The sequence below is a fragment of the Colletotrichum costaricense genome, assembly GCF_030867565.1.
Source record: "Colletotrichum costaricense strain IMI 309622 chromosome Unknown Scaffold_28.1, whole genome shotgun sequence".
Lineage (NCBI taxonomy): Eukaryota > Fungi > Ascomycota > Sordariomycetes > Glomerellales > Glomerellaceae > Colletotrichum > Colletotrichum costaricense.
In genome coordinates this window covers 184,610-205,891 of record NW_026848257.1, presented here as the reverse complement: position 1 = coordinate 205,891, position 21,282 = coordinate 184,610, and the positions used below count along the sequence as shown (strand labels likewise).

Genomic DNA, 21,282 nt, shown 5'->3' with positions numbered 1-21,282 from the left:
AAGTGTCACCCGGGCGCTGCCCCAGTGTTCTAGTGCCGCCGTTTCTTACGAGCTAGAATCGTGGGCATGAAGCTGTCACGGTCTTCTTTGATCTACCGCTATATCGGAACACAAAAGCCCACGCCCCCCTTGGCTGGGACTACGTCCAGGCTACGAGCATGCCTACCGATGCTCGTCATGGGCCATGGCTACCTCAATACCAGTCCAAAACACTAGTTACTGCTAGGTCCCGTGGTTAATGCGATCTTGGACGGCGCCAGCGCTACCCCCAGAGGTCTCCACAGTGGCCCGGACTCGGGGCCTTGGTGTTACTCCCGCCCTTTACACCACGGACATCGCAAGCCCCGTGGTTGGGCCTGAGAAGCACGGTCCAGAACGAACTGTGGTAAGGCAGAGCGAATAGCGGAGGGGATCATCATCACTGTCCAGTGTGTTTCGCCCAGGAGGACTTGAGATGAAATGTAGTGGCTTCCGAAGTTCAAGTGGTTCATCTCAAAGATGTGTTTCTATTATTGAAAACAATCCACGCCAATGAAAGTGTGAGGACTCAAATCGCCGAACTGCGATGGCAATTGTTGATTCTCATATACCTACTTGAGTCGTCTCGATTGGACTTTTGGCGCTGTCTTCAGCTGGCAGTCCTCGACGCCTCACTCCCCACCGCGATCGATCTTGAACTCAATTCGCCATAGTTTGGCAATATTCTAGCCCAAATGCCTTAGCGCGCATTGTCGACGAAAGAAATACCATCAGCTCAATGACACATGGCAAGCCACAAATGCCCGCCGTCCTGGCTAGACTTCGATTTGGTCCATCGAAGAAGGTTGGATGAACGCACAAACGATCCCGTCAAGAATGGATCAATTGAGATGCACGCGAGGATTGACATGTCAAGCCAAATTTCAGATAGTCAATTGTTATTCTGGATACTCATGGGAAAGGTATCTATGCTTCATAAGTCATTTCATGTAGCCACCAGACCTAAAAATTACATTAAGAATAAAGAAATAGAATCATTGCCAAAAACAACTGTCGTTCAGGGAATCCCCCGGCGACGAAAGTATAGCGAGTTGTGAAGAGTCGAAACGATCAAGGCCCGGTCGGAGCTCAGCCCCTCACCATCATCCCCTCTCTTCTTCCACCCGCGCCCATCTGTACAACAAGGTTTTCGATATGTACGAACTTTCCAGCTCTTTTCGGGATATGTGATGATGATGGTGGCGGTACCGTGTGTGCTGTGCATGTGTGCAAAGATGAAGTGAACCAATCCCCGAATTCCTTCGCTTCCTATCCAGGTCGCCTCAATTGTGTGTCCTTTTCCCAAAAGAGTGTAGATGCTATGTAGATATGATGATGCGATATCAACTTTTTCTCCGATTTCCCTCCAATCATGGTCCTTCCCATATTCTTCTCGCTTTCCCATTCGTCTGACTTGGACGAGTCTAATGTTCCCATATTTTTCAGCCTCAAGCAAGGTAAAAACGCCACATGAATGATTCAACAGTAAGAAATGTGTGTGAAGAGAGAGAAAAAAAAACAAGCAAAAAGTAGTCAGCTGAGAAACGCCCGATTCGGTCTTGGTGTGTGGGATGCCGCGACGCCAGGACAATAGTGACTCCCTTAGTGCCAGCGCGCATCATCCAGCAATGTGGATTGTTTTGCGCGAGGCTCTTAAAGAGTGCCACGACCGCCCTCAGCGTCCATCTTCTCGTCGTCACCGCCCTTGATGACCTCGCGGGTCTTGCCCCATTTGAAATCGTCCGAGTAGACGAGGGAGTACCCCAAGATGATCATGTTGAGGAAGGGCGACGTGCACAGGTGGAAGAAGTAGCCGACAAAGTATTGCATGCGCTCGAGCATGTTTCTCGGTAGCCAGAAACCGATACAGAAGGAGTAGATCTGTGTAACCACGAAGTCAGAATTTTGTCTCAAGTTTCGTCGGTCGGACAGGGTAAGCGAAAGAACTTTGGAGGGAGGAGACTTACGTATCGGAACAAGAGCAGGGCGAACAGCGACATGAAGACCGGATCCCTCACCAACTCATCACCACGACGGCAGAGAATGATGATCAAAGCGATGACGGCGGCCATGATGAAGGGTGTGATAAACCATGTCATGACGGCAATGATGGATTGAAGACGCTCGATGGGGATGATGCCGGGGCGGAAGATCATGACGAACTCGTTGGAGATTGAACCGAGAGCCCAACGCTTGCGCTGGGACAGGAAGACCTTCCAGTCTTGCGGCACAATGGTGAAGGCCTTGGCGCGTAGGGCCTGGGCGGTCTGGCGCTGGGGGAAGAGCGAGAAGATGATGCTGGCGTGAATCGAGTCCTCTGAGTAGTTGCCCATGATGTGCTGCGTCATGAGATCGTTGGGCTTGGGGCAGTATCCGAACCGCTGGCGGAGGACCTCGTCGCCAAAAGTGGCCTCGTCAATCTTGATCAGCTGACAGCAACCGGGGAGGCAGTTGACCTTTCCGGTGATGCGGGATTGGAACATGCGACGGAGACCTTGGGTTTGGGAGTACTCGACCGACTGGTACAGCGACCAGAGACCCCAGTTCTTGCCGTCATAGTCGACACAGACGTGGCCACAGACACCAACGAGCTTGGGGTTCTTGCGGATTTCTCTCAACATTTCCCAGATACAGAACTCATCGAACACAGTATCGGCGTCCATACCAACGAGGTATTCGACATTTTCGAGGCCCTGGGAGACGAACGCGTTGCCCAGATGCTCAAACAGCTCGTTGCTGAACATGGTCATGATGTTGGTGGAGCGCTTGTGGAAATGGTACAAGAACGAACGGGCAAAGCACAAGCTGTCACGCTTGCCTTGGTTGTAACGCTTGCCGACAAAGACATACGGAATGCCCTTGTAGTAACCAGTTTGGATCTTGGTCGGCATGAAAAGACCGTCTCGAGCGCGGTACCCGTTCTCGAAGAAGCGCGTTGGGCCGGGCTCCAAGATGTCCTCGAGAAGGTACTCCTGCGTGGTCTTCTCCATACCAGCGCCCTTGACGTTGCCGTCGACCACGATGAAGATCATGCGCGGGTGGTCGTCAATGTTCTTCTGCGCAACCAAAGAGTCCAGAGATCGAGTAAGCTCCTGAAACGTCTCGTTGTAGCATGGCAGAAGCATGACCATTCTCTCAGGGGTCTCTGGCACCTTCTCTTTGCGGCGGAAGCAGAAGAAGATACCCTTGAAGATGAAGTGGCCCAGAATAAAGACGATCATTATGAATTGGAGGACGGTGTTGGAGCTGAGAAGCACCATGAAGAAGTAGTGGGCGACGTGGTACGTGAATGACACGTAGATGAGGGCAGCATTGATACACAGCAAGCCGATGAGCAGACACCATTTCTGGAACCGCAAGAGCGACTTGGACACAAGCTTCAGCTCCGAGTCAGAGTCCCATCTCAGCTTCGCCTCTTCAGTCTGGACGGAAGATACGAAGGAGGCAGCAGACTCGCCGCCACGAGATTGCCATGAGCGGTGACCGAAGGAGCCGGGTGTACGGACGCCGAAGGGGAGGTCTTCTGTGGTGAAGCCAACGACAGACTAGCCAGTCAGTATTATGGCACTCTTTCAGAAAGGAGGTGTGTCTCGACTTACAGAGCCCTGTGACTGGATTCGAGATCCAAATGGTCTCGGAATAGAGAGGCTTCGCTGGCTACGAGCCGGTGTTGTAGCTCCTGAGAGAGGAGACAGGGGAGGGCGGCTGCTCTCCGCCATGGGAGGAGGTGGCGGTGCGGGACGGTGAGCCATGGTGGCTGGCTTGAGATTGTGTAAATTGGAAGTGAAGCTTGAAAGACTCCAACCAAAGACCTCGACAACGACAAGAGAAGGAGGATCAAGCGCACACAATGAGGAGCGAGAGACTGGATGTTTGAAGGGGCGGAGGGTCAGGGATCTAATCAAGATCCTGGGAGGGAGTCGGGCCAACAACAAAACGAATGTGATGACTGCCGGAGGCAACAGAGCAAAGTTTCCTACCGATGAGGAGGAAAGAGAGTGAAAAGTGAGAAGTGGAGGATGAATCTTTATTCCTGCGAAAGAAGACGGTCAAAAGAGAAAAAGAGGGCCGGCATGGGGTAAAAGAGGGTAACATCAGCACGCCGGACCTGGACTCGACATTCGGGGCTAGCCTCACGAGGCGGTTGATCCGACCAGCTGTCTGGGTCGGAATCAAAGGTCTCTTCTCAGGCTCGAATAGAGTGGCGGCAGCTTGGCTGGGGTAAGGCATGGGCCGCCATGCTGCCCATCAACTGACTGGACTTGCTTTCTGGCGGGAACGACGTGCGATCATGTCTCGCAAATACGGACTATTGACTGGTTGCAGTTCCTAGGCTTGGCCGAACGATATCCATACACACATCTGGCATGGCGACAGCAACATGACTTCTAGCGTCAGCTGAGCAAGCAAAAGAACACTGTACTCGGACCAGATTCGAAGATTTCCCACCCGACCGGCCACGGGAGTACATCAAACGCCATCTGGTGTCATCACGAAGAAAAATGTTGCAAGGGGAGGCAAGGCAGCAAGGGGAACAAGCCAGTCCCGTTGCTGCCAAACGTGTGTGTGGTTGGTGGTGGAGATGAGACAACCAGGCCCATGTTCTTGAAAAAGGTTCAGCAGCACACGTCGGCGGCTGCAGGTCAACGGACCGTGGACGAGCAGACAGCGGTATGCCTAGTCGACGGTCGTTCACACGCCCCCGAGTTGACGCCGGCCACTTGACATAGGGCTTTGCCAGCTCTTCTGTGACTGTGTATTGCTGGTGCTGCCGCTAATCTCTTGCTGTTCAGCAGGTACGCCTGAACCCGAGAACGCCATGATCGACAGAATACGGATTGGGATGCAAAGAAGAAGACCAGCGATATGCATCGGTCGATGTGTTGTGTGTACCAATTCACCCCAAGCAGAGAATCCCAACACCCAAAAGGGCATCGGCTTCGTCCGAGGCGAAGAAAGCTGTGGCGTTCAACGACAACATGTGGCATGGCGTGGAAATGGCAGAAATCAGCAACATCCACCTTCGGAACAAAAAGAAAAACAGCCCGCAAGCACACACCAAAAGAGAGAGAGCCGCTCAAGAGATGGCGCAGCGCGCAGCGAAAGACGCATGGTCAGTGCTACACCCTAAGGCGGGAGCCGCTCGTTAAGCAAGACATGGGCAACGGCGACGTTGACCGGGGTTGGTAGTCGATGGTGGTGATCGGTCCTCAACTTAGCGCGGTGATGCTCCGCTGACCCCTGTCCAATATACACGTCAGTTTCAACTTCAGGACACCGCTGCTTGAGAGTGCGAGTTGCAACGTGCAGCTACGAGAGATATTTTGAGCTCGGGCTCAGGGCGAATGAATCTCTTCCGGTAGTGTTCGCGGCTGATCTTCGCTTCTGAGTAACCACTAGCACGGAGAGGCGAAAGGAGGGGGAGGAGAGCATGAGAGAAGAGCCGCAGATGCAGAACGCTGGCTGGGTTGGGCTGGACTTTGCTCGGCTCCCTGGGAAGGGCCAGCATCGTCTCCATTCAGACGACATCCTGGTACCTGTCGCACTCTTTCCCTTTGCAGAGACGACCTGTAAGAAAGGATTTGAAGAGGCGAGAAAGCTGGGTCAACAACATCTCATGGTTGCTGGCTGCTGCAGCAGTGAGCTGTAAATCGAATCAAGTCAGATCAACCCCGGCGTGCCAAGCCCGTGTTTATGGATTCGCGGGCTGCACGAGTGGGCAGGAAAGTTGTACAGTGCCTGTCCTTGCATATGGATGCCTCCACACACAAGTAAGCTTGAATTCTGGGCATCAAGTGAAGGACGCCGAACAGGGCTGCCGCGTTCAGTCAGGCACACAATCGTGAGTTTGCGTGAGCGTGTGAGCTAAAGTCTCATTTCCTCCATACGCGGACGCTGGCCGACAACTCCTAGTGGACGAACTGGGCATGCACCCACAGGACGCAGAGGAGCAAAGCAGCCTAATGTCTATAGGATCGAGCCAATGCTGCGCCTGTGGTTCCCTACGTCTGTCAGGAACTTCGGATGACTGGAAAGACGGGACGAATGGCTGATGTTTGACTCAGCTCGACAACCTTGGCTCAACCCCCAAGCCTGCCTGCCATCTGCAATATCTGGGTCATTAACGGTTTGTCTGAGAGTCGCACGGGCACAACCGGCCCAGCTTAGAGAAGAGAAGAAAGAAAAAATCAGGATTGAGTTCGAAGCAGACGAGGGTCAAACACGGCCAAGAGGACCCTTCTTTTCGTTCCTGTCCCTTTCTGTCCATCTTCGTATCTGTTTTGGGAATGAGCAGCTGAGAAACGCTTGCTTCTTTGTTTTGTTAGAGACCCTGGGTAATAGAATCAGGACACTCGCTTTCGAGAAGTCTGCTGCCAGCCGGCTGGGCATAGGTTTGACGGTACGAAAAGAGGCACCAAAAACCTCATGGGATTTGCGTGGTGCGTGCGTACGTGCGTGTGCGTGTAGTGGTGGCCAGGCAGTATGGCAAATCTGGCGGCGAGCCAGCGGCACAAGAAGAAAGCGTGGCGTTGATGCAACATCACACCATCGTATGGGTGCGCCTATAGTCCGTGGTTGAGGTTGCGAATGGCCGGTACGTGATTCCCAGCCCCAGCTCATCCATGATCCATCAGCCCCCTCCCCAATATGACTGGACGGATGGGGTTGAGGCGGATCGTGGGAGTGTGGGAGATGGAAAGCGGGGCGCCTAGCGATGCGGAAGCGGCTTGCATGTCGTTACAATGCGGAATTCTATTCAGGTGGTGGGTGAGGGGAGGGACCTATTGTGAAGGGAGACGGGGAGGCGGGAGGGGTGGGTGTGAATGTGTGTGGTTGTCGTCGTCTTTCGTGAAGGTTGTGAGAGGGTGAGGTTGACCGAGGTGGAAATGGAACGCAGGGGACGGGAACGGGGAAAGATGCACACGCCCCCTCCATTAACCGGAGTAATTACCGGCGGATGGAATATTCCATTATGCATATATCCGTTTACCCCGATATTGCGTGGTCGGTGCCCCGGAAGGTTTGAGTGGGTCCATCAGCGGCGGAAGCGGCCCCACTTAAGCCCCCCGGTGAGAGTTGAGCGCGGCGCTAGAAGCGCGGGACCCCAGGACCTGCAGTAGCCTCTTCCTTGTTTTCCAAGGTTACGCGCTCTTGGCACCTCGGGGAACTAGGGTGAAATTGCTAAAATCTGACCAGGGGAGAAATGTGCGGGAGAAATATGGGGAAGTTGGTAAGTTGTTTCTGAGGTAAAATAAGGTGAGAAACAGCGCTAGAGGCCGGCAGGGCAGGACGAAGAGAACAGGCTTAACACACGCACACACAGACACACACTAGACACATCAACCAGGGCGGTGGTCAATGGGGGCACGAATGACATTGCAAAGGATAGACCTGATCCTCACACCAGAACTAACCCAAGCCCTTACAACGACACGAGGCAACACAAATGGCACACATGGCTTTCGTGTATGCACCCATACATCACCCATACGGGACCTGGCGGCCATCCCCCTTCTCCTTGGCTTTTCTACGAATGCAATCAAAAGTTTGCCTCAGTACTGCCCGACCTTGGATATCACTGGGTAAACACACGCTGCAGCATGGCACTATCGATTTCCCCCACGAAATGCTACGGTACCGTCTCCCCCCTCTCCTCCACGTAGTCTTTCGCCCCCGACCACCCCTCCTCGTCGCCTCCATCAAATTCGAGGCCGGTTTAACTCCGGCCACGCATCTTCATCCTATAACCACTTCATTCAAACATCGAATGACAGATCCACGCAGATCAGGCTGTTTTCTAGGCGACCCGAACACCAAAAGCAGTGAAATATAGCGGAGCTGAGATGAAGGACTCGCTTAGACTTGTCGATCCGTCAGGCTGGGCGATGAAGCATACTCTGAAGTAATGATTAGGCCTCACTACGTGCTCTGTCAGTGTGGCTAGTGGGGGCTGAAAGACACACTCGTCAGCCATCGAGTAGGTCGATGCGCTCAAACTGCTTCGATTCAACATATTTCTGATGGACGGGTAAATAATCAAGCCGTAGGCTGACACTGTATTCCCTCCCCTCGCAATCCACGCTCCGCACCAAGTCTCTTCCTGTCCCATTCAAGCAATCACATCGTCAACAAGTGTGCTAAGCTCAATGGCACCTAGAACAGGTAAAGTTCAAGTTATTTGCTTACCTGCATCTTTTTTGCCTTCATCTCTTCTCCCCACGTAAGCTCGGGTAAAGTCTTGGAAGTTATTGCTCCCCTTGGCAGCTCGGAGACAGGTGCCGCGCGGGTGAGCTAAGGGGGTAGGAGAACTAACTGACATCTAATCAGGTTCTCGCTTCAGCTCCCTAGTTTACATTACCCTTGAAGAGCCGGTCCCACCACATGGTATTCCCGAACCCATCGCCCGAGGGCTCGGCCAAGCTCGTCATACGTCGTAGTGCAGCAAACAATTTTTGGAGCTGCTTTGGCGAAAGGTGTTTTCTCCGGTATTCGGGACATGTTTCCCCGTTTCTTGCTGCCAGGTGTCCAAGTAAAGTATCGCAATGTCTAATAGTTTCAGCTGACTTGACCACGATAATTGCGTGCGTTTCTTCGATGTTACATATGGAATGGTGTGTCGTTCGGAGGCTCCTCGTATATGGAAGGTGAACACAAAGAAAACCGTTGTAATCGCGCTCCAAGACATGCATCGTCCGGAGAAACAATTCAAATTGCAAAAAACAAGCACGACACTGGCCGTTGAGATGTCGCAAACGCACGATGTAGGTCGAGACATGCCCTCTCGCCTGCTCGATTAGGTGTTATCATTAAAACTATTTGCCTCCTCCAAATGTTCCAAGCCCTCTCTGCGTCCACATGCCAATGCGCTCTAACTGTATTCCAACGCTTCTGCTGCAATGCAAATGATTCAAATCCCTCCCCAGCTGTATCCCAGCTTCTCGGCCGTAGAGATCGTAAAGGTAGGTGGTAGCTGGTAGCCAGGTAGCAGTGCGTCCGCGCCGACAGCCTTGGCGTCTCTCGATAGACTGCGCGACGGTCGTTTCTACCGGTTCCATAGCCCGACCGACCGAAAAAAACAATAATATGTGAATCAAGGTTTGCAAAGTTTGCCCCTCATGTTCGTTGTCATCTTCTGCGCGATATATTGCAGAAAAATGATCTGTACGGGGACTCCCCCGGGCTGGAGGGGGAGGTCCCCGATGATCGACCATGCTGTGCGAGTATGGCGACCAGCCTCAAGCTTAGATGCAGGCTGGCAATATATGCTGCACTAAACAACACAGCCCGATCAATTGCATGTTCCGAAAAGCGACTGGCAGCCTGTTCCGCAGTGCGTCGCAGAGTTGCCACTGTAATATTCTCATCAGCATGCCGAATTATTGCGACTAATTGTTGCGGATGGACCAGGCCCGAAGGCCAGGGTCAACAGGGAGGAAGAGAGAAAGTGTAAAAAAGCATACCAGTAACCATACTGAGAACAGCAAGTTTTCGTGCCGTAGTTCTTGCAAGTGGCATTCCATTGGCTTCCGCAGAGACCATTGGAAGATTCGGCCACAGCCGATGACTGGGGGGAGCAAGATCCAAAGCCTGATTGGCAGCCTGTTCCGCAGTATGTAAGGCTTGAGCCGCTGTGTTAAGGGGAGCATGTCAGCCGTATCATTCATGGCGTCAAAGGCGTCCAGAGGCTTACCAGAATCCATAGTAGGAGCAGCAGTTGCCAAACGCTGAGTTGAGGCACGTGTAACCCGTGGTACCACCACAGGTCTGGTCCGGTGATACGTTGGTCGAAGCAGGGACGCTTGACGACGATGTGCGAGTTGCGACGCTGGTTGATGTTGTGCTAGACGTAGCTCTGGTCTGCAGCGATGATACAGGCGTCGAGACCGCGGAAGTGGGCACCGAGGTTGTTGTCGTCGTCCTCGTCGTGCCGACTGCGACGCCGGAGCTAATGGCGCCACCCGCTGACCGGTACCAGTTTTCTCTGGGGTCATTGAGACACTCTCCTACGGTCACAAGGCGATAACCACGCGCCTTGGCAGTATCAATCATGAACTGGGTCAAGTTGACCACGGTCTGATAGTGCACATCATGGGACAGCTCGATGTACTTGTTTGCTGCCGCATTTGTTGAGACACCATTGGAGAAGCGGTCCTTGGCGGTCTGGATCTCTTCAGGCGAATCATACATGTAGTCCTTGGTGTCGATATTAACGTTGATGATGTGGTAGCCGAGCGTCTTGAGCAGGTTCTGACATCCTGACCCGGCGTCACATTCAAGGAATGGCGGGCGTATGTAAGTGGGAATCCAGCCGAATAGGTTTCGGAATGCCATTTCGTTGTAGATGATCTCAGTTCTCTGGATGGTGCTATTGACCTCGTTCAGGTTGCGGTGGGTCCATGTATGGCTTGCAATATGGTGGCCGGCGGCGTACATTCTTTGCATTACGGCCGGCCAAGGCGTATCGGGGTTGTCCATCCGGTTCTTGCCAATGTTGTTGCCGGCGACAAAGAAGGTGGCGGTGATGTTCTGGGCCTCCAGGATGTCGAGCAGGTTGGAGGTGTAGATGTAAGGGCCATCATCATAGGTCAATGCCAAGGTTCCTGGGTTGGCGCAAGTGGTGATGATTGAGCCTAGACGGATATGCAAGTTAGGTCCGTCCCACGATGCATAGGCAGATGAACACACCATAAGGCACGGAGCCCACGAGGGGCCGCGCGATACTCTCTGTGCTAGCACCAGGTGGCGGGAAGCTTTCGAGGCTTGGTTAGCAACTGTGCGGCACAGTGGAAACTTCGACCGACGTGAACTTACAAGGTATCGCAAGAGTCGCTGTAATCAAGTTGGCATTGCGAGCCGCCGCAATAATCTGCCGTCGTTCCACACCAGCCGGCTTCTGAGCAACACTGCCCCGGATCACAGGACCCGATTCCGGGCCCGCACTCGGCGCGCTTTCTCAGGGGAGCGTTTATAGTGGCGGCCATGGCCGCCCCTGAAAGGAGAATAGGCAGAAGCGCATGCATAGCTAGAGAATGTGAGGCAGTCTGCAAGGCAAAGAGGGTATGATTCCGACCGATCGACGCTGCGGGCAAGATGGAGAATAGGTTCCGGAATGATTCAAAGAAGGCGAAGGGCGGTATTTACGAGAGATTCCTCGACGATAATGACTGGTCTTCGGCTTTACACTACGAAGATGGATATTGCTCCTACAGACCTGCCAAGGACGCCGTGTTGAGTCCAGTCCTTCGGGTTGTATTGACAGAGAGGGCAAGAGTAGGCTGGCTGAGAGCGTGTGACTTGGCAGCTGGATCAATGGCGCTGGCCAAGCGCATATAATGGCATTCCTCAGGTCAAAGATGGATGGAGTCAGACGGGAGAAACGGCACTTGCAAAGGTACGCTGGCACCTTCAACCCTCTCGATACGAGGCGGCGCTTCGTCAGATCGTGGGCTAAGACTCCAATATTCAGCATGACATTGCGTCCTACGATCCTCTAGATGGCTGAATCCATGGCTTCGGACCCAACTATTCGTACGCGACCCCAGCATGACTACATGCCAGACATTGACACATAGGCTGTCGACAGGTGGCATACGAGTTGCGGAGCCGTGAGAGCCGGGTTAGGTGCGCCGTACGGGAAGCTCGCGGGGTCGAAGAGATGAACCCATATGAGCTTTCACCCGATCACGGCCCCGTTGTGCCCGACTAAAGGCTGGGATCGGCAGATATTGCTCGTGTACGAGGCCAGCCGTCCAACAGCCGGACGGTGAATGGTAGACAAGGTGTGCGTTGGCAGGCTAACGGTGAAAAGGAAAAATTTTCTCCCAATTGAGTATGAAATGGGCTGAGTGAGACCAGACTTATTGGGCCCTTGCAGACTTGGAGCTGCAGAAGCTGGGCAATAACGCATCCAGTCAGGCCAGCATGCCAACCTCCAGCCAGACAGACCGAAGATCCACTGCAGGTGCCCTGATGATAGATTGATGATGTGCTTTGTGAAAGTAACAGGGGCATACCTAGAGGAAGATCAAAGACCAGGGCTGGGATGTAACCGGGGGCTGCCCGTGGGCGACGAGATGCCCCCGAACAGTCCAGAATCCCTGGATATGGGTGTATTCCCCCTGTCAATTATCCACATTGGATTATCCGAGGAAAACTTTGCTCTGTGTAAAGATGCGCATAACGAGATAAGAGGCGGGGAGTCATCATGGTGAAGTTCCTAGACACCCGTCTTTGTCTCTTCTCAAAGAAATTCGCTCGTCCAGGTTCCGTGTCCTGCGGCATCGATGTTCGAAATGAAACCTGACCGCGAGAATGGCCTCGCCGCATGACTTCGAAGACCAAGTTGAGAACAAGGATACATTGTCTTTCATCTGCTTCTCTTCACCGTCGTATGTCGACCCCGAAAAGCTGGTGCGAAGATCGGAATCTTTCAGCAGACAACCCGAATGGACGGGCTTGTGTTTCCCCAGGCTGGTCAGGCTTGTCCTCCTACGGACGCGCCGGTCCTTGGCTGTCTCCGAGGTTTTGGTAATTAACCCGAGAGGTGCAGTCGCCGATACCCGGCGACACACTACTACGCTTGTTGCCGCGTCCTCGTCAGCGAGGTTCTGGTCGGCATTTCCTGCCTCCTAGACTCCAACAAACGGGCACAGAACTTTTGGTTCTTGGCGGTGAACAAAAAAACGTCGCTTTGCTCCAATCTTTTAGTGCCGTCAGCATCCTCCTCTCCGCAAACCAACTCTTTCAGTCATCAGGCAGACACTACGTTGAGAGTTTCTCGTCCCCGTGAGTATTGGTCAGCCTACGCTTGTTGGGTTCTTGATGTCATCAGGTCGGACAAGGTCGTAAGGTGCGAAAGATTGAGTAAAGACGGCAGCCTCATCGATTAGACCTCCTCGTATAACCGAAAGCCTAAGGACGTACAAGTCACCAGACTGAAGCGGTGCGATCATGACTGGGGCCAATGACATCCCTAACCTCACACAAAGATTGAGATGCACCTCGTCTTCTTTGCATTGTTGGCAGAACTTGGCGCCGACCTGGCAGGGCTGTGAGCTGCGGCTCCAATATCCATCCCCGATCCGTTGGGGGTGCCTCTGTATTTCTATAATTGTATTGCATCTTGCATTTGCAGTGCAGATGGCACCAGCGCAGACGTATTTTGCCATCCCATCTTTTGGTTCGTCAGCTTGAGACGAGGGCACAAAGACCCACCAATCATGCTAGTGTTGAGGGCACCCACCGAGCTCGATGGCAAGTCCCATGGTCAGAACATTGAAAAAGTCTTTTGAACCACAGAGAACTAGTATGAGAAGGGCGCAGTGGCGGTGCACCTTCGTCCGTGGACGCTGCAGTGGGCTTCTGGTAATCGAGAGACAGGTCGGCAAGTGTTGCGAGATCGTGGTGAGGAGACGGCATTACAGTCGAAGCCGTCGTCAACGGCCACATAGGAGTGCAGAGGCAGATTCCCGCTTTTGGCTCCCTTTCGAGAAGAGCTGCCCTCGTGGTATGAAACGAGCCGAATGCTTGATGATGCCGTCCCGGTCGACGGTGTGCGACTTGGCTGTCGGTCAAAACTTCTCAGCGCCCCGTTTCGGACAGAGGTTTTGCTTGTTTGAATGAAGCATCATGCTACAACCCGTCGGCTCGAGCCATATGTTGGCCCCAGGCGGCGGGACTGCAAATAGCATCGTTCAGTAGGAATACCAGAGGCCACTTGTTTGCTGGCTGACAGAAGTCCGCTGTGGCTTGAGAGGTCCCGAAAATGAAATCCAGCTGGTAGGTCCGCCACATGTGCAACACAAGCGCATCCCCCCAAGGCGCCGCGCCGGTCCCGAGCCGAGAATGACGAGATGAAGGGAGGTTCTTGGCGTTGATGTTTTCTTCTTCTCTTCCTGAACGAGGGTCAGAGAGGGCGGATAGCACAAAAAGAGGCGTCTCTGAGGGAAACAGTTGTCCGTTGGCGGGTTTCTCCACCACGTGTATGCCGCCCAGTGCAAGGGGCCGTTTGTGGCTTGGAAGCTTGGATCGGTGTCGAACGGGGCGGTTGATGGGATGGAATCGTGGAGGACGGACCGGTAAGCCATTGAAGGGCTCGTGCCCCACAAAGCTGGGAGCCCACTACGTACTACGGAGTACGTAGCTCACGAAGGAGGAGCGGACGGGGGGGTGGAGGAGGGTGGGTGGGTGATGTGGTGATGATGGAGGGGGCGTGTGGAAATGATAAGATGGCGATGCAGTAACGGAGAAGATGAAGAAAGAAGAAAGTCGAGCGGGGATGAGAGACACCCCGCCCCTTGTGGACTTCGCACTCATGCAATACCACCCAGCATTTTCCCGAGATGCAATAAAGCATTGGCGGGGGCGGATCCCTCGCCATCATGCTGCCGTAATGCATATTGCATGACACTTGCATATGCATCTCCCATATGCATATGCATATGCGTATGCATATCCATGGGGAGCTGACCGAACGTTCCTTGTCTCGTTCCTCACACCAATCATCTCCTCCACAACCGTACACTTACTTGTCTATTGTTGTGCTTCGACACATAACGTCGTCTCAATCGACTGTCGACTCGATATCAAGCTGCCAAGACAGTGGCTTCCGTCGACCTCGAAATGTGCATACGGAATACGGAGACCGAAGGAGCTTTCTGTACGCCGCCTTCAGTCCGTACTATGCAAGCAAGCCTCATCCTGGCTCTTTTCCAGCTTGCCCATACACCCTTCTTCTCGTCTTGGAGACCCCCTGTCGATATTCTCGCAAGGTTTCTGTCGAAGATGACCTCCAGGCCTTTTTTTTTTTTTTTTGGGACACTGCCGGAAAAGAGAGGTTGAGAAATCTCTTCCGTGAAAAGAATCCAGCCATGCGTGATCGACGCGCCCAAGGCCGGTGGCCAAGCAAGCACCCCCTTCGGCCGTGAGATGCGAAGGTGACCCCAGCGTAACCTCCGGCCCTTTTCGATTCATCTCGATCCAGCAGTACCCTGGACCACCGCTTACGAACCTCGAATATGACCATGCAACAAAGATTGTCATGGTCGAATTCCGCGTCCAAGTTCCAAGAAAGCATACTTACTCCCAGGCCAGCCGAGCAGGCCGCAGCAACCTCCTCACAAAAAATTGGCCCTCAGCAACTGTTGACGGGGGGCGTTCTGCATGACATCAAGCGTCGGAGTACATCTCGGCGAGCCGTGAGAGTGCCATGGGCAGACAGGGGAGATGAGTGTCTTTGCCTGCCTCATGCATCCGGGCTTGCCAGCTTGGCGATTCCACGCTGGATGATCTTGCTGGTGAGTAACGAGAGTCTGGACACACCCGGCCTGAGCAGTATTCTGCCATTGTCGTTGTGCTGATGCCATATTGCGCTATTGTAATCTTCTCCGTGCAGCGTCGTCTTGCCGAAGCGCGCCTGTGGTTGTGGTTGCGGTTGCGCTCTGAGGGGGTGGAACCTTCAGCCACCTTCAGGCCGCTTTCCCATGGACTGCTTTTGGACAAACTATTGCTCATGGTCGCCTGTTTGACCCCAAGTTCTGGCCTGCTCGGGAGCTAGCCTCGACCTGAAACTAACATGTCGTTCTGCTTTTCGACTTTGATCTGTCCACGGCCCCGTCGCTGTTCTCCAGCCGCGTGCCGCCGGGCTGGCTTGAGGGAGCCTCACCACTACCATGGCGTTTATGCCGTATGCTGCAAACCAGACGTGGATCCCGATTAGGCCCGGCAACACCCAGTTCGATGCCATGTCTCAATCATTGCTTTGCTCTGGTGCTGCCATGGAGGACGGCGGCCGCAACGGTCTGGTCTGGGCAACCTCGAGAAAGCTGACGCCAGGGGCAGGGTCAACATGAGTGGGCTGTCTCCTCTTCTTCCTTCCTCCTTGTGCCTGACCATCATGTCAGTGCCTCAGTTGGCAAGTCTTTTTAACTCCCGCTTCCTTTCCTCTGACAAGGGCTTTCTTCCTTCCATTCCGTGCGCCCCTCTCTTCCACTCTTACGCCCTTTTCAAGAGCTATAGACACTTGGCAGTGTAGTTGACTTTTTCTCAAAGGCAGATATCAGAAAAGATATTCTCCTTCATCTTCACAGGCCTACCCTGCCACTCGTTTTGTAGAAGCCCTCATCGTTCGTTTACACCCTCGTTCCATTGCAATGGATACCCAGATGCTCACTCCCGACACCCCGGAGCGTTCTCCGACTTGCCACAACGGATATCCTTTCGACTCCCCGGAGACGAAGCCTCAAGTATGGGACTTCCCTCATGATGGCTACTATCCCATCACACCTCCCACGGAGGAGTGCGAATCGGATGAGGAGCTTGCCACGGTTGCAAGCTCCATTGACCTAGAGGCGGAACCTCTGGTGGCCGTCATCGGTGTCGGATACGTTGGAGAGCACCTTGTGGGCAACTTTGCTCGCAAGTTCAATGTTCTCGGTTTTGATGTCTCTGAGGCGCGTGTCCAGAGTCTTGGCGAGGAATTTGGCCCAGACAGCAAGGCCAAGTTCACTTGCAAGCCTAGCGATATGGCAGCTGCCACGCACTTTCTCATCTCGGTTCCGACACTGTTGCGCCCAGACCAGACCATTGACGCTTCCTTTCTGAAATCTGCTCTCAAGAACGTCGCCACATACGCTCGCCCCGGTTCGGTGGTTGTCGTCGAATCGTCCGTCGCAGTCGGTATGACGAGAGAGCTGCTCGGGCCTCTGGCGAAGGAGCGTCACCTCTTTGCCGGCATGTCGCCCGAACGAGTTGACCCTGGCCGAGTTGAGCCGCCTGCATTCGCCATTCCCAAAATCGTTTCCGGCTTGGATGATGTGGTTCCAGGCTCGCTCAATGCCATTGTTCGCCTGTACTCGCAGGTGTTTGACAATGTCGTCCCTGTGTCTCGGCCCGAAGTCGCAGAGATGACCAAGTTGTACGAGAATTGCCAGCGTATGATGTGTATCGCGTTCGCAAACGAGATGGCCGATGCTTGTTTGGGCCACGGCGTTGACCCATACGAGGTGTCCGGTGCCGCGGCGACCAAGCCCTTTGGATATATGCCGTTTATGCCCAGCCTCGGCGTTGGTGGTCACTGCATTCCAGTCAACCCGTATTACCTTCTCTCGAACAGTCAGTTTCCTCTCCTGCAACACGCAACGGAGAAGATGCGAGCTCGCCCCACGGCTATCGCTCAGCGCGCGGTTGACACACTGTGCGCCGAGAAGCTGAGACCTAGCGTCCTTGTCGTGGGTATGGGCTTCAAGAAGGGCCAGTCGCACCTGGCCAACTCTCCCGGTCTCGAACTCGCAAAAAGCCTCGTGCTGACGGAAAAGGTCGATGTTTGCTGGGCCGATCCTCTCGTCAAGCAGGAGGCTGTACCGCAAATCGCGCGCCTGGACGTCGAGGACTGGAACGCGCGGTCGCTGGAGCAGCGTTTCGACATGATCATTGTCGCCTTCCGACAAACAGGACTTGACTTTGACGTCCTGGACCAGCTCGACAAGACTCGTGTTGAGATGTGGTGCAACTAAGACTTTCGGCCAAGGTTTGCGGCTGTCTTGGGCTGACGGTGGCGCATTCTTCAGTCATCACTCTCCCACATCCCTCATGCTTCTCACGATTTTTGCTTTTTCCTCCAATCAGTGGAATTTTCGTTACTCACTTGGGCTTTTCTGGCGCATACATGTAGCGACCCTGTCGTTTGCGGTTGGTGTACATTGGAGCAAACGGCAGTTTGAAACGCGCAGATGATATGCAGGACGGATGTAATACCTCGGGCTTCCTTGTGCTTTGTCTTCGTCTCCTTTTCATTGAATGGTGTCCCGGATATTTTGGTTCCTCTTTCCTGGTAGATAAAACGGTCGCGTTCGACGAGATCGGAATTGAGCGCATTGACGGCCGTCGAAGATAGATGCGAGATACATATTCCAGGAATTCGTTCCTCTTCCTTAATGTCGACTCCTATTTGCAATACCCATAGCAGTCCCTCTTCGCCTGATCGTGATTATCGTTTGCTGTTCATGAATCGCGCCGTAGTCCGTGAGAGCGAGAGAAGTGCCGTCGTTGTCATGGTTGGACGTGTCGCACCACCAGTATTAATCCCTTACAGCAACCGGTCCCCGTAAGATCCGTCGGGAAACACGGCACAGCCTACTCCATCCATCGTTTAAGTGTGTGCTTTACGCAACTCTCAATCGGGATACGAACCCATCGTTGGCGGTGCCGAGCTGCCGAGAAAGTTCCCCATCCGCAATGATACGGTGAAGTCAGGAAAAGGTTGCCCCGCGATGGCGCGCCCGTCCTGCAAGACTAGCGACCCGGGGCGATTGATATATCTGATATCCAATGCTGTGGTCTAGGTTTCCCATGGGCCATTAGTCTCAGCGATCTGCTCTGCTGGCATTTTCCCGCATCCCACATCCCACATACCCATATCGCGGTGCATTATCTATTGATATGCGCGACACCGGCAACTAGCCGGGGGTCTCGACGTTCTGGTTGGCAGCCTCGCCCACATCCCAGCCGTCCATTATCTCTGTGATGAGATAAGAGGGTTGCTTTTTGGGTCTCTTTGGGATGGTACCGTCATGATAATCTGGGTGCAAGAGACGCAGGACGGGCGTGAAATACGAGAATAATGAGAAAATCGATGAGCAGGAGTTGGGCGAAGATGGTGTGAAGCAGCGGTGAGCCAAAAACGGTGGGATGTCGAGTGGTCATAGAAGAATGAGGTTAGGCGAGGGTTGCTCATGTGCGATTTCGGGAAAGGCGCCGATGCTCCCCCTCCCTTTTAGTACCTGACTTCTCTTCCACGAGAAGAATCCAAGAAAGCACGTTAGTCGAGGTGAGATGGATAAATGTGCAAGAGTCTCGCCAGTTCAAGTAGCTGTTCAGCTTCCGCAATCCGTGTGCCGGCGGGAGTCGGCGCCCGGAAGGCGTCGGCCATGCGGCGTCGCGGACCGCGGGCTCCATCTTCTCGTATTGCTTCTCAAAGATGACAGCCATGCCACGCGAAGATCCAGCCAGCATTTGACAGCTTGTAGAGTCAATGTATTGAATTGACGTGGCTTAGCTTAAGCTCATTGATCACCACATTGACTCCAGGAATGGTCTCATCGCAAGGTAACTATGAGCTCTTCGATCCATGCTGCCTCGATGCAGCCAATCCTCGAGGTAGTTATGTAGTATCTCTCCAAGATGAGGTCTTAAGAGTAGCTGACTCACGAAAGAACCTGTGCATGTCCTAGTTTGTTTCCACCTTTTTAGTCAATGTTAAAAATCTCACATCATAGGTGCACAAGGCATCTCCAAGGGAAATGTATGTATTTGACGATGAATCCGGGGGCGATCTAAGCTCCCGAGTACCGAGTCTCGAATTCCCCCGCCTTCCCTTCTGGGAGACCTAAGCTTCCCATATCATCGGCCTCTCACTCTCCCCAGCTCTAATCTACACGTTCCCAGCTGCTCTCAAGCTTAAATTTTCGTCAGCTGTCCCAGTACTCTCCTAGAGACTAGTTAGTTCGTGGGCAGGTTGGTTGAAGTGAAGGAAACGAGCTTACCTTGCGGATGCAGAACCACCACCCATCCCTCTTTCCAACCTTCGTAGGAGTAGAGAGACACTATGAAGATCCAGAGCGTGAACCAAGATCCTGGCTTTGGGTCTACATGCCCCATTTGTAAAGTTGTTCGTCATAAGTGGGAATTTCGATGTCTCCAGCAAGGCGAAGAATCCGCTGAAGATGTCAAGTCTCAGAGCAATAAGACCAGCCCCCTTCCCCAAGTTACTAGCCTCACGCGTCTCCAGGACCCAGTTTCCTTGCCCTCCAAAGCCAAAGTCATTCTCCCGGGGGTTGGCTCCTCGCTGAAGTAAAGCCTCAATCTAGGCACAGTCTTCACGCTCACTTTCCCTCAATGGTGTAAGAAATGAGAGCCACTAGCCATGTCGAGCCTGTCATGCCGAAAAAGAAAACGAGCCGCCTTGTATGTATGTATGTTTGTTCGAATCGATCCAGTGGTGATGTCGATAGGTCGTAATGTGCAAGCTGCCGGTACAGGTAGGGGACCAAGTCGTAAATGAAGTTGGATGTATGACCTCTGTAGCGTTCCGGCACAAGAATAGAGACTTCCTCAATGGGCAATCACAGGGATCGCACCGTTGCCTCCACCAACTCCCGAAAAGCCACCTTTTCCGTTGGCGCCGTAGTTGTCGTCGTCATCGTCAGACTCATCCTTGCGGCGACGCTTTCTCAAGCCAGGACGCTCGTCAGGTAGGTCCACGTGGCCCAGGAATTCCTCCTCCGACTCGACATCGGACTCAGTCTCGCCTGCAGCAGCCCCGCGGCCGGACTTGACAGTGGCCTTACCCTTGCGGGCAGAGTAGTTCTTCTTGCCGAGGCGACGCTTCTTGCCTTTGGCGTTACGACCAGCACCGGAACCGCGTTTGAATGGAACGGCCTTGAATTCGGAGGCCAGCTGGCGTCTCTTGGCTTCTCGCTCGCCCTTGTCCTCGATCTTGGCGGTACGTGTTTCGGCGCGGCAGCTTGCGCAGTTCTTGAGGTTGATACGTCCGTCCTTGTCCTTGAAGTTGGACTTGTGTAGGCATCTTCTTTCGCGAGAGCAGTAGAGCATGTTCTTGCAATCGGAGTTTCCGGGATAGCCCTTGCAACGGTATACGTTGCGATATTTGGATCGGCTTTGCCTGCGCTGGTAGTACTTGAACTTGCAGCGGTGGTGGTCCTTCTTGCTGCCTGTCTGCGCCCGAATCCTTCCTTGGGGGTCCTCGTCGTCGAAGAAGGAGCCGACAGAGGCCGAGCTCCCCGACCCGATCGAGCTGCTGGCCGAGCTGGAGGTTGTCGAGGCCGCCGAGGCCGCCGGGCTGGCGCGGGCGTTGGCCGCACGGGAGGTAGGAGGGCGGGCGGAGGCGGGCGGGTGGGCAGAGACCGGGGCCGGGGCCGGGGGAAGGGCAGGGGCCAGGCCGAACTCGGCGAGGGTGGGAGGACCAAGATCGGCCCTCCAGCCCTCGGGGCCTTCGGCGAGAAGGCGGGCAAGCCGAAGGTGGCCGGCGGCCGCGGCGGTTCGGGGGGTGAGGGGGGGAGTCGCACCCTCGTCGCTCGAGACGATGATGGGCTTGTCCTTCTTGCCCTTTTCCTGCTGGCAATCGATTATTAGTAAGTAACACTCGCGAGGAATAGGGGGATATGGGGGAGGGGAGACTTACATCCATATTGGTTCTAGGTATCGCGAATGAGGAGATAGTTGGCTGTCGAGATGTGTCCAGACAAG

The 21,282-nt window shown here is 53.9% G+C and overlaps 9 protein-coding genes across 9 annotated transcripts; 3 read left to right on the top strand and 6 right to left on the bottom strand.

Moving 5' to 3' along the window:
• Window positions 1-1,671: 1,671 nt before the first annotated feature.
• Window positions 1,672-3,770, bottom strand: CCOS01_16200 (glycosyltransferase family 2; the record flags this gene model as incomplete). The annotated part of the gene is made up of 3 exons (XM_060464337.1): window positions 1,672-1,899; window positions 1,986-3,563; window positions 3,618-3,770. 3 exons carry the CDS (start codon window positions 3,768-3,770, stop codon window positions 1,672-1,674), a joined length of 1,959 nt encoding a protein of 652 aa, XP_060305101.1.
• Window positions 3,771-4,617: 847 nt separating this feature from the next.
• Window positions 4,618-5,668, top strand: CCOS01_16199 (uncharacterized protein; the record flags this gene model as incomplete). The annotated part of the gene is made up of 3 exons (XM_060464336.1): window positions 4,618-4,689; window positions 4,929-5,131; window positions 5,419-5,668. 3 exons carry the CDS (start codon window positions 4,618-4,620, stop codon window positions 5,666-5,668), a joined length of 525 nt encoding a protein of 174 aa, XP_060305100.1.
• Window positions 5,669-9,307: 3,639 nt separating this feature from the next.
• On the bottom strand, window positions 9,308-11,039 carry CCOS01_16198 (polysaccharide deacetylase; the record flags this gene model as incomplete). Its single annotated transcript, XM_060464335.1, has 5 exons — window positions 9,308-9,368; window positions 9,480-9,647; window positions 9,710-10,649; window positions 10,705-10,769; window positions 10,831-11,039. The coding sequence occupies 5 exons, from the start codon at window positions 11,037-11,039 to the stop codon at window positions 9,308-9,310; spliced, it is 1,443 nt and encodes a 480-aa protein (XP_060305099.1).
• Window positions 11,040-13,712: 2,673 nt separating this feature from the next.
• CCOS01_16197 (uncharacterized protein) lies at window positions 13,713-14,105 on the bottom strand (the record flags this gene model as incomplete). Its single annotated transcript, XM_060464334.1, has 1 exon — window positions 13,713-14,105. The coding sequence occupies one exon, from the start codon at window positions 14,103-14,105 to the stop codon at window positions 13,713-13,715; it is 393 nt and encodes a 130-aa protein (XP_060305098.1).
• A 1,081-nt stretch (window positions 14,106-15,186) lies between these two features.
• CCOS01_16196 (uncharacterized protein) lies at window positions 15,187-15,531 on the bottom strand (the record flags this gene model as incomplete). The annotated part of the gene is made up of 1 exon (XM_060464333.1): window positions 15,187-15,531. One exon carries the CDS (start codon window positions 15,529-15,531, stop codon window positions 15,187-15,189), a length of 345 nt encoding a protein of 114 aa, XP_060305097.1.
• Window positions 15,532-16,169: 638 nt separating this feature from the next.
• Window positions 16,170-17,531, top strand: CCOS01_16195 (nucleotide sugar dehydrogenase; the record flags this gene model as incomplete). The annotated part of the gene is made up of 1 exon (XM_060464332.1): window positions 16,170-17,531. One exon carries the CDS (start codon window positions 16,170-16,172, stop codon window positions 17,529-17,531), a length of 1,362 nt encoding a protein of 453 aa, XP_060305096.1.
• Window positions 17,532-18,473: 942 nt separating this feature from the next.
• Window positions 18,474-19,029, bottom strand: CCOS01_16194 (uncharacterized protein; the record flags this gene model as incomplete). The annotated part of the gene is made up of 2 exons (XM_060464331.1): window positions 18,474-18,535; window positions 18,798-19,029. 2 exons carry the CDS (start codon window positions 19,027-19,029, stop codon window positions 18,474-18,476), a joined length of 294 nt encoding a protein of 97 aa, XP_060305095.1.
• Window positions 19,030-19,291: 262 nt separating this feature from the next.
• On the top strand, window positions 19,292-19,870 carry CCOS01_16193 (uncharacterized protein; the record flags this gene model as incomplete). The annotated part of the gene is made up of 2 exons (XM_060464330.1): window positions 19,292-19,318; window positions 19,634-19,870. Coding segments are annotated over 2 exons (264 nt in total), but the record flags the coding sequence as incomplete, so codon positions are not given.
• A 257-nt stretch (window positions 19,871-20,127) lies between these two features.
• On the bottom strand, window positions 20,128-21,223 carry CCOS01_16192 (uncharacterized protein; the record flags this gene model as incomplete). The annotated part of the gene is made up of 2 exons (XM_060464329.1): window positions 20,128-21,150; window positions 21,218-21,223. The coding sequence occupies 2 exons, from the start codon at window positions 21,221-21,223 to the stop codon at window positions 20,128-20,130; spliced, it is 1,029 nt and encodes a 342-aa protein (XP_060305093.1).
• Between the last annotated feature and the right edge of the window lie 59 nt (window positions 21,224-21,282).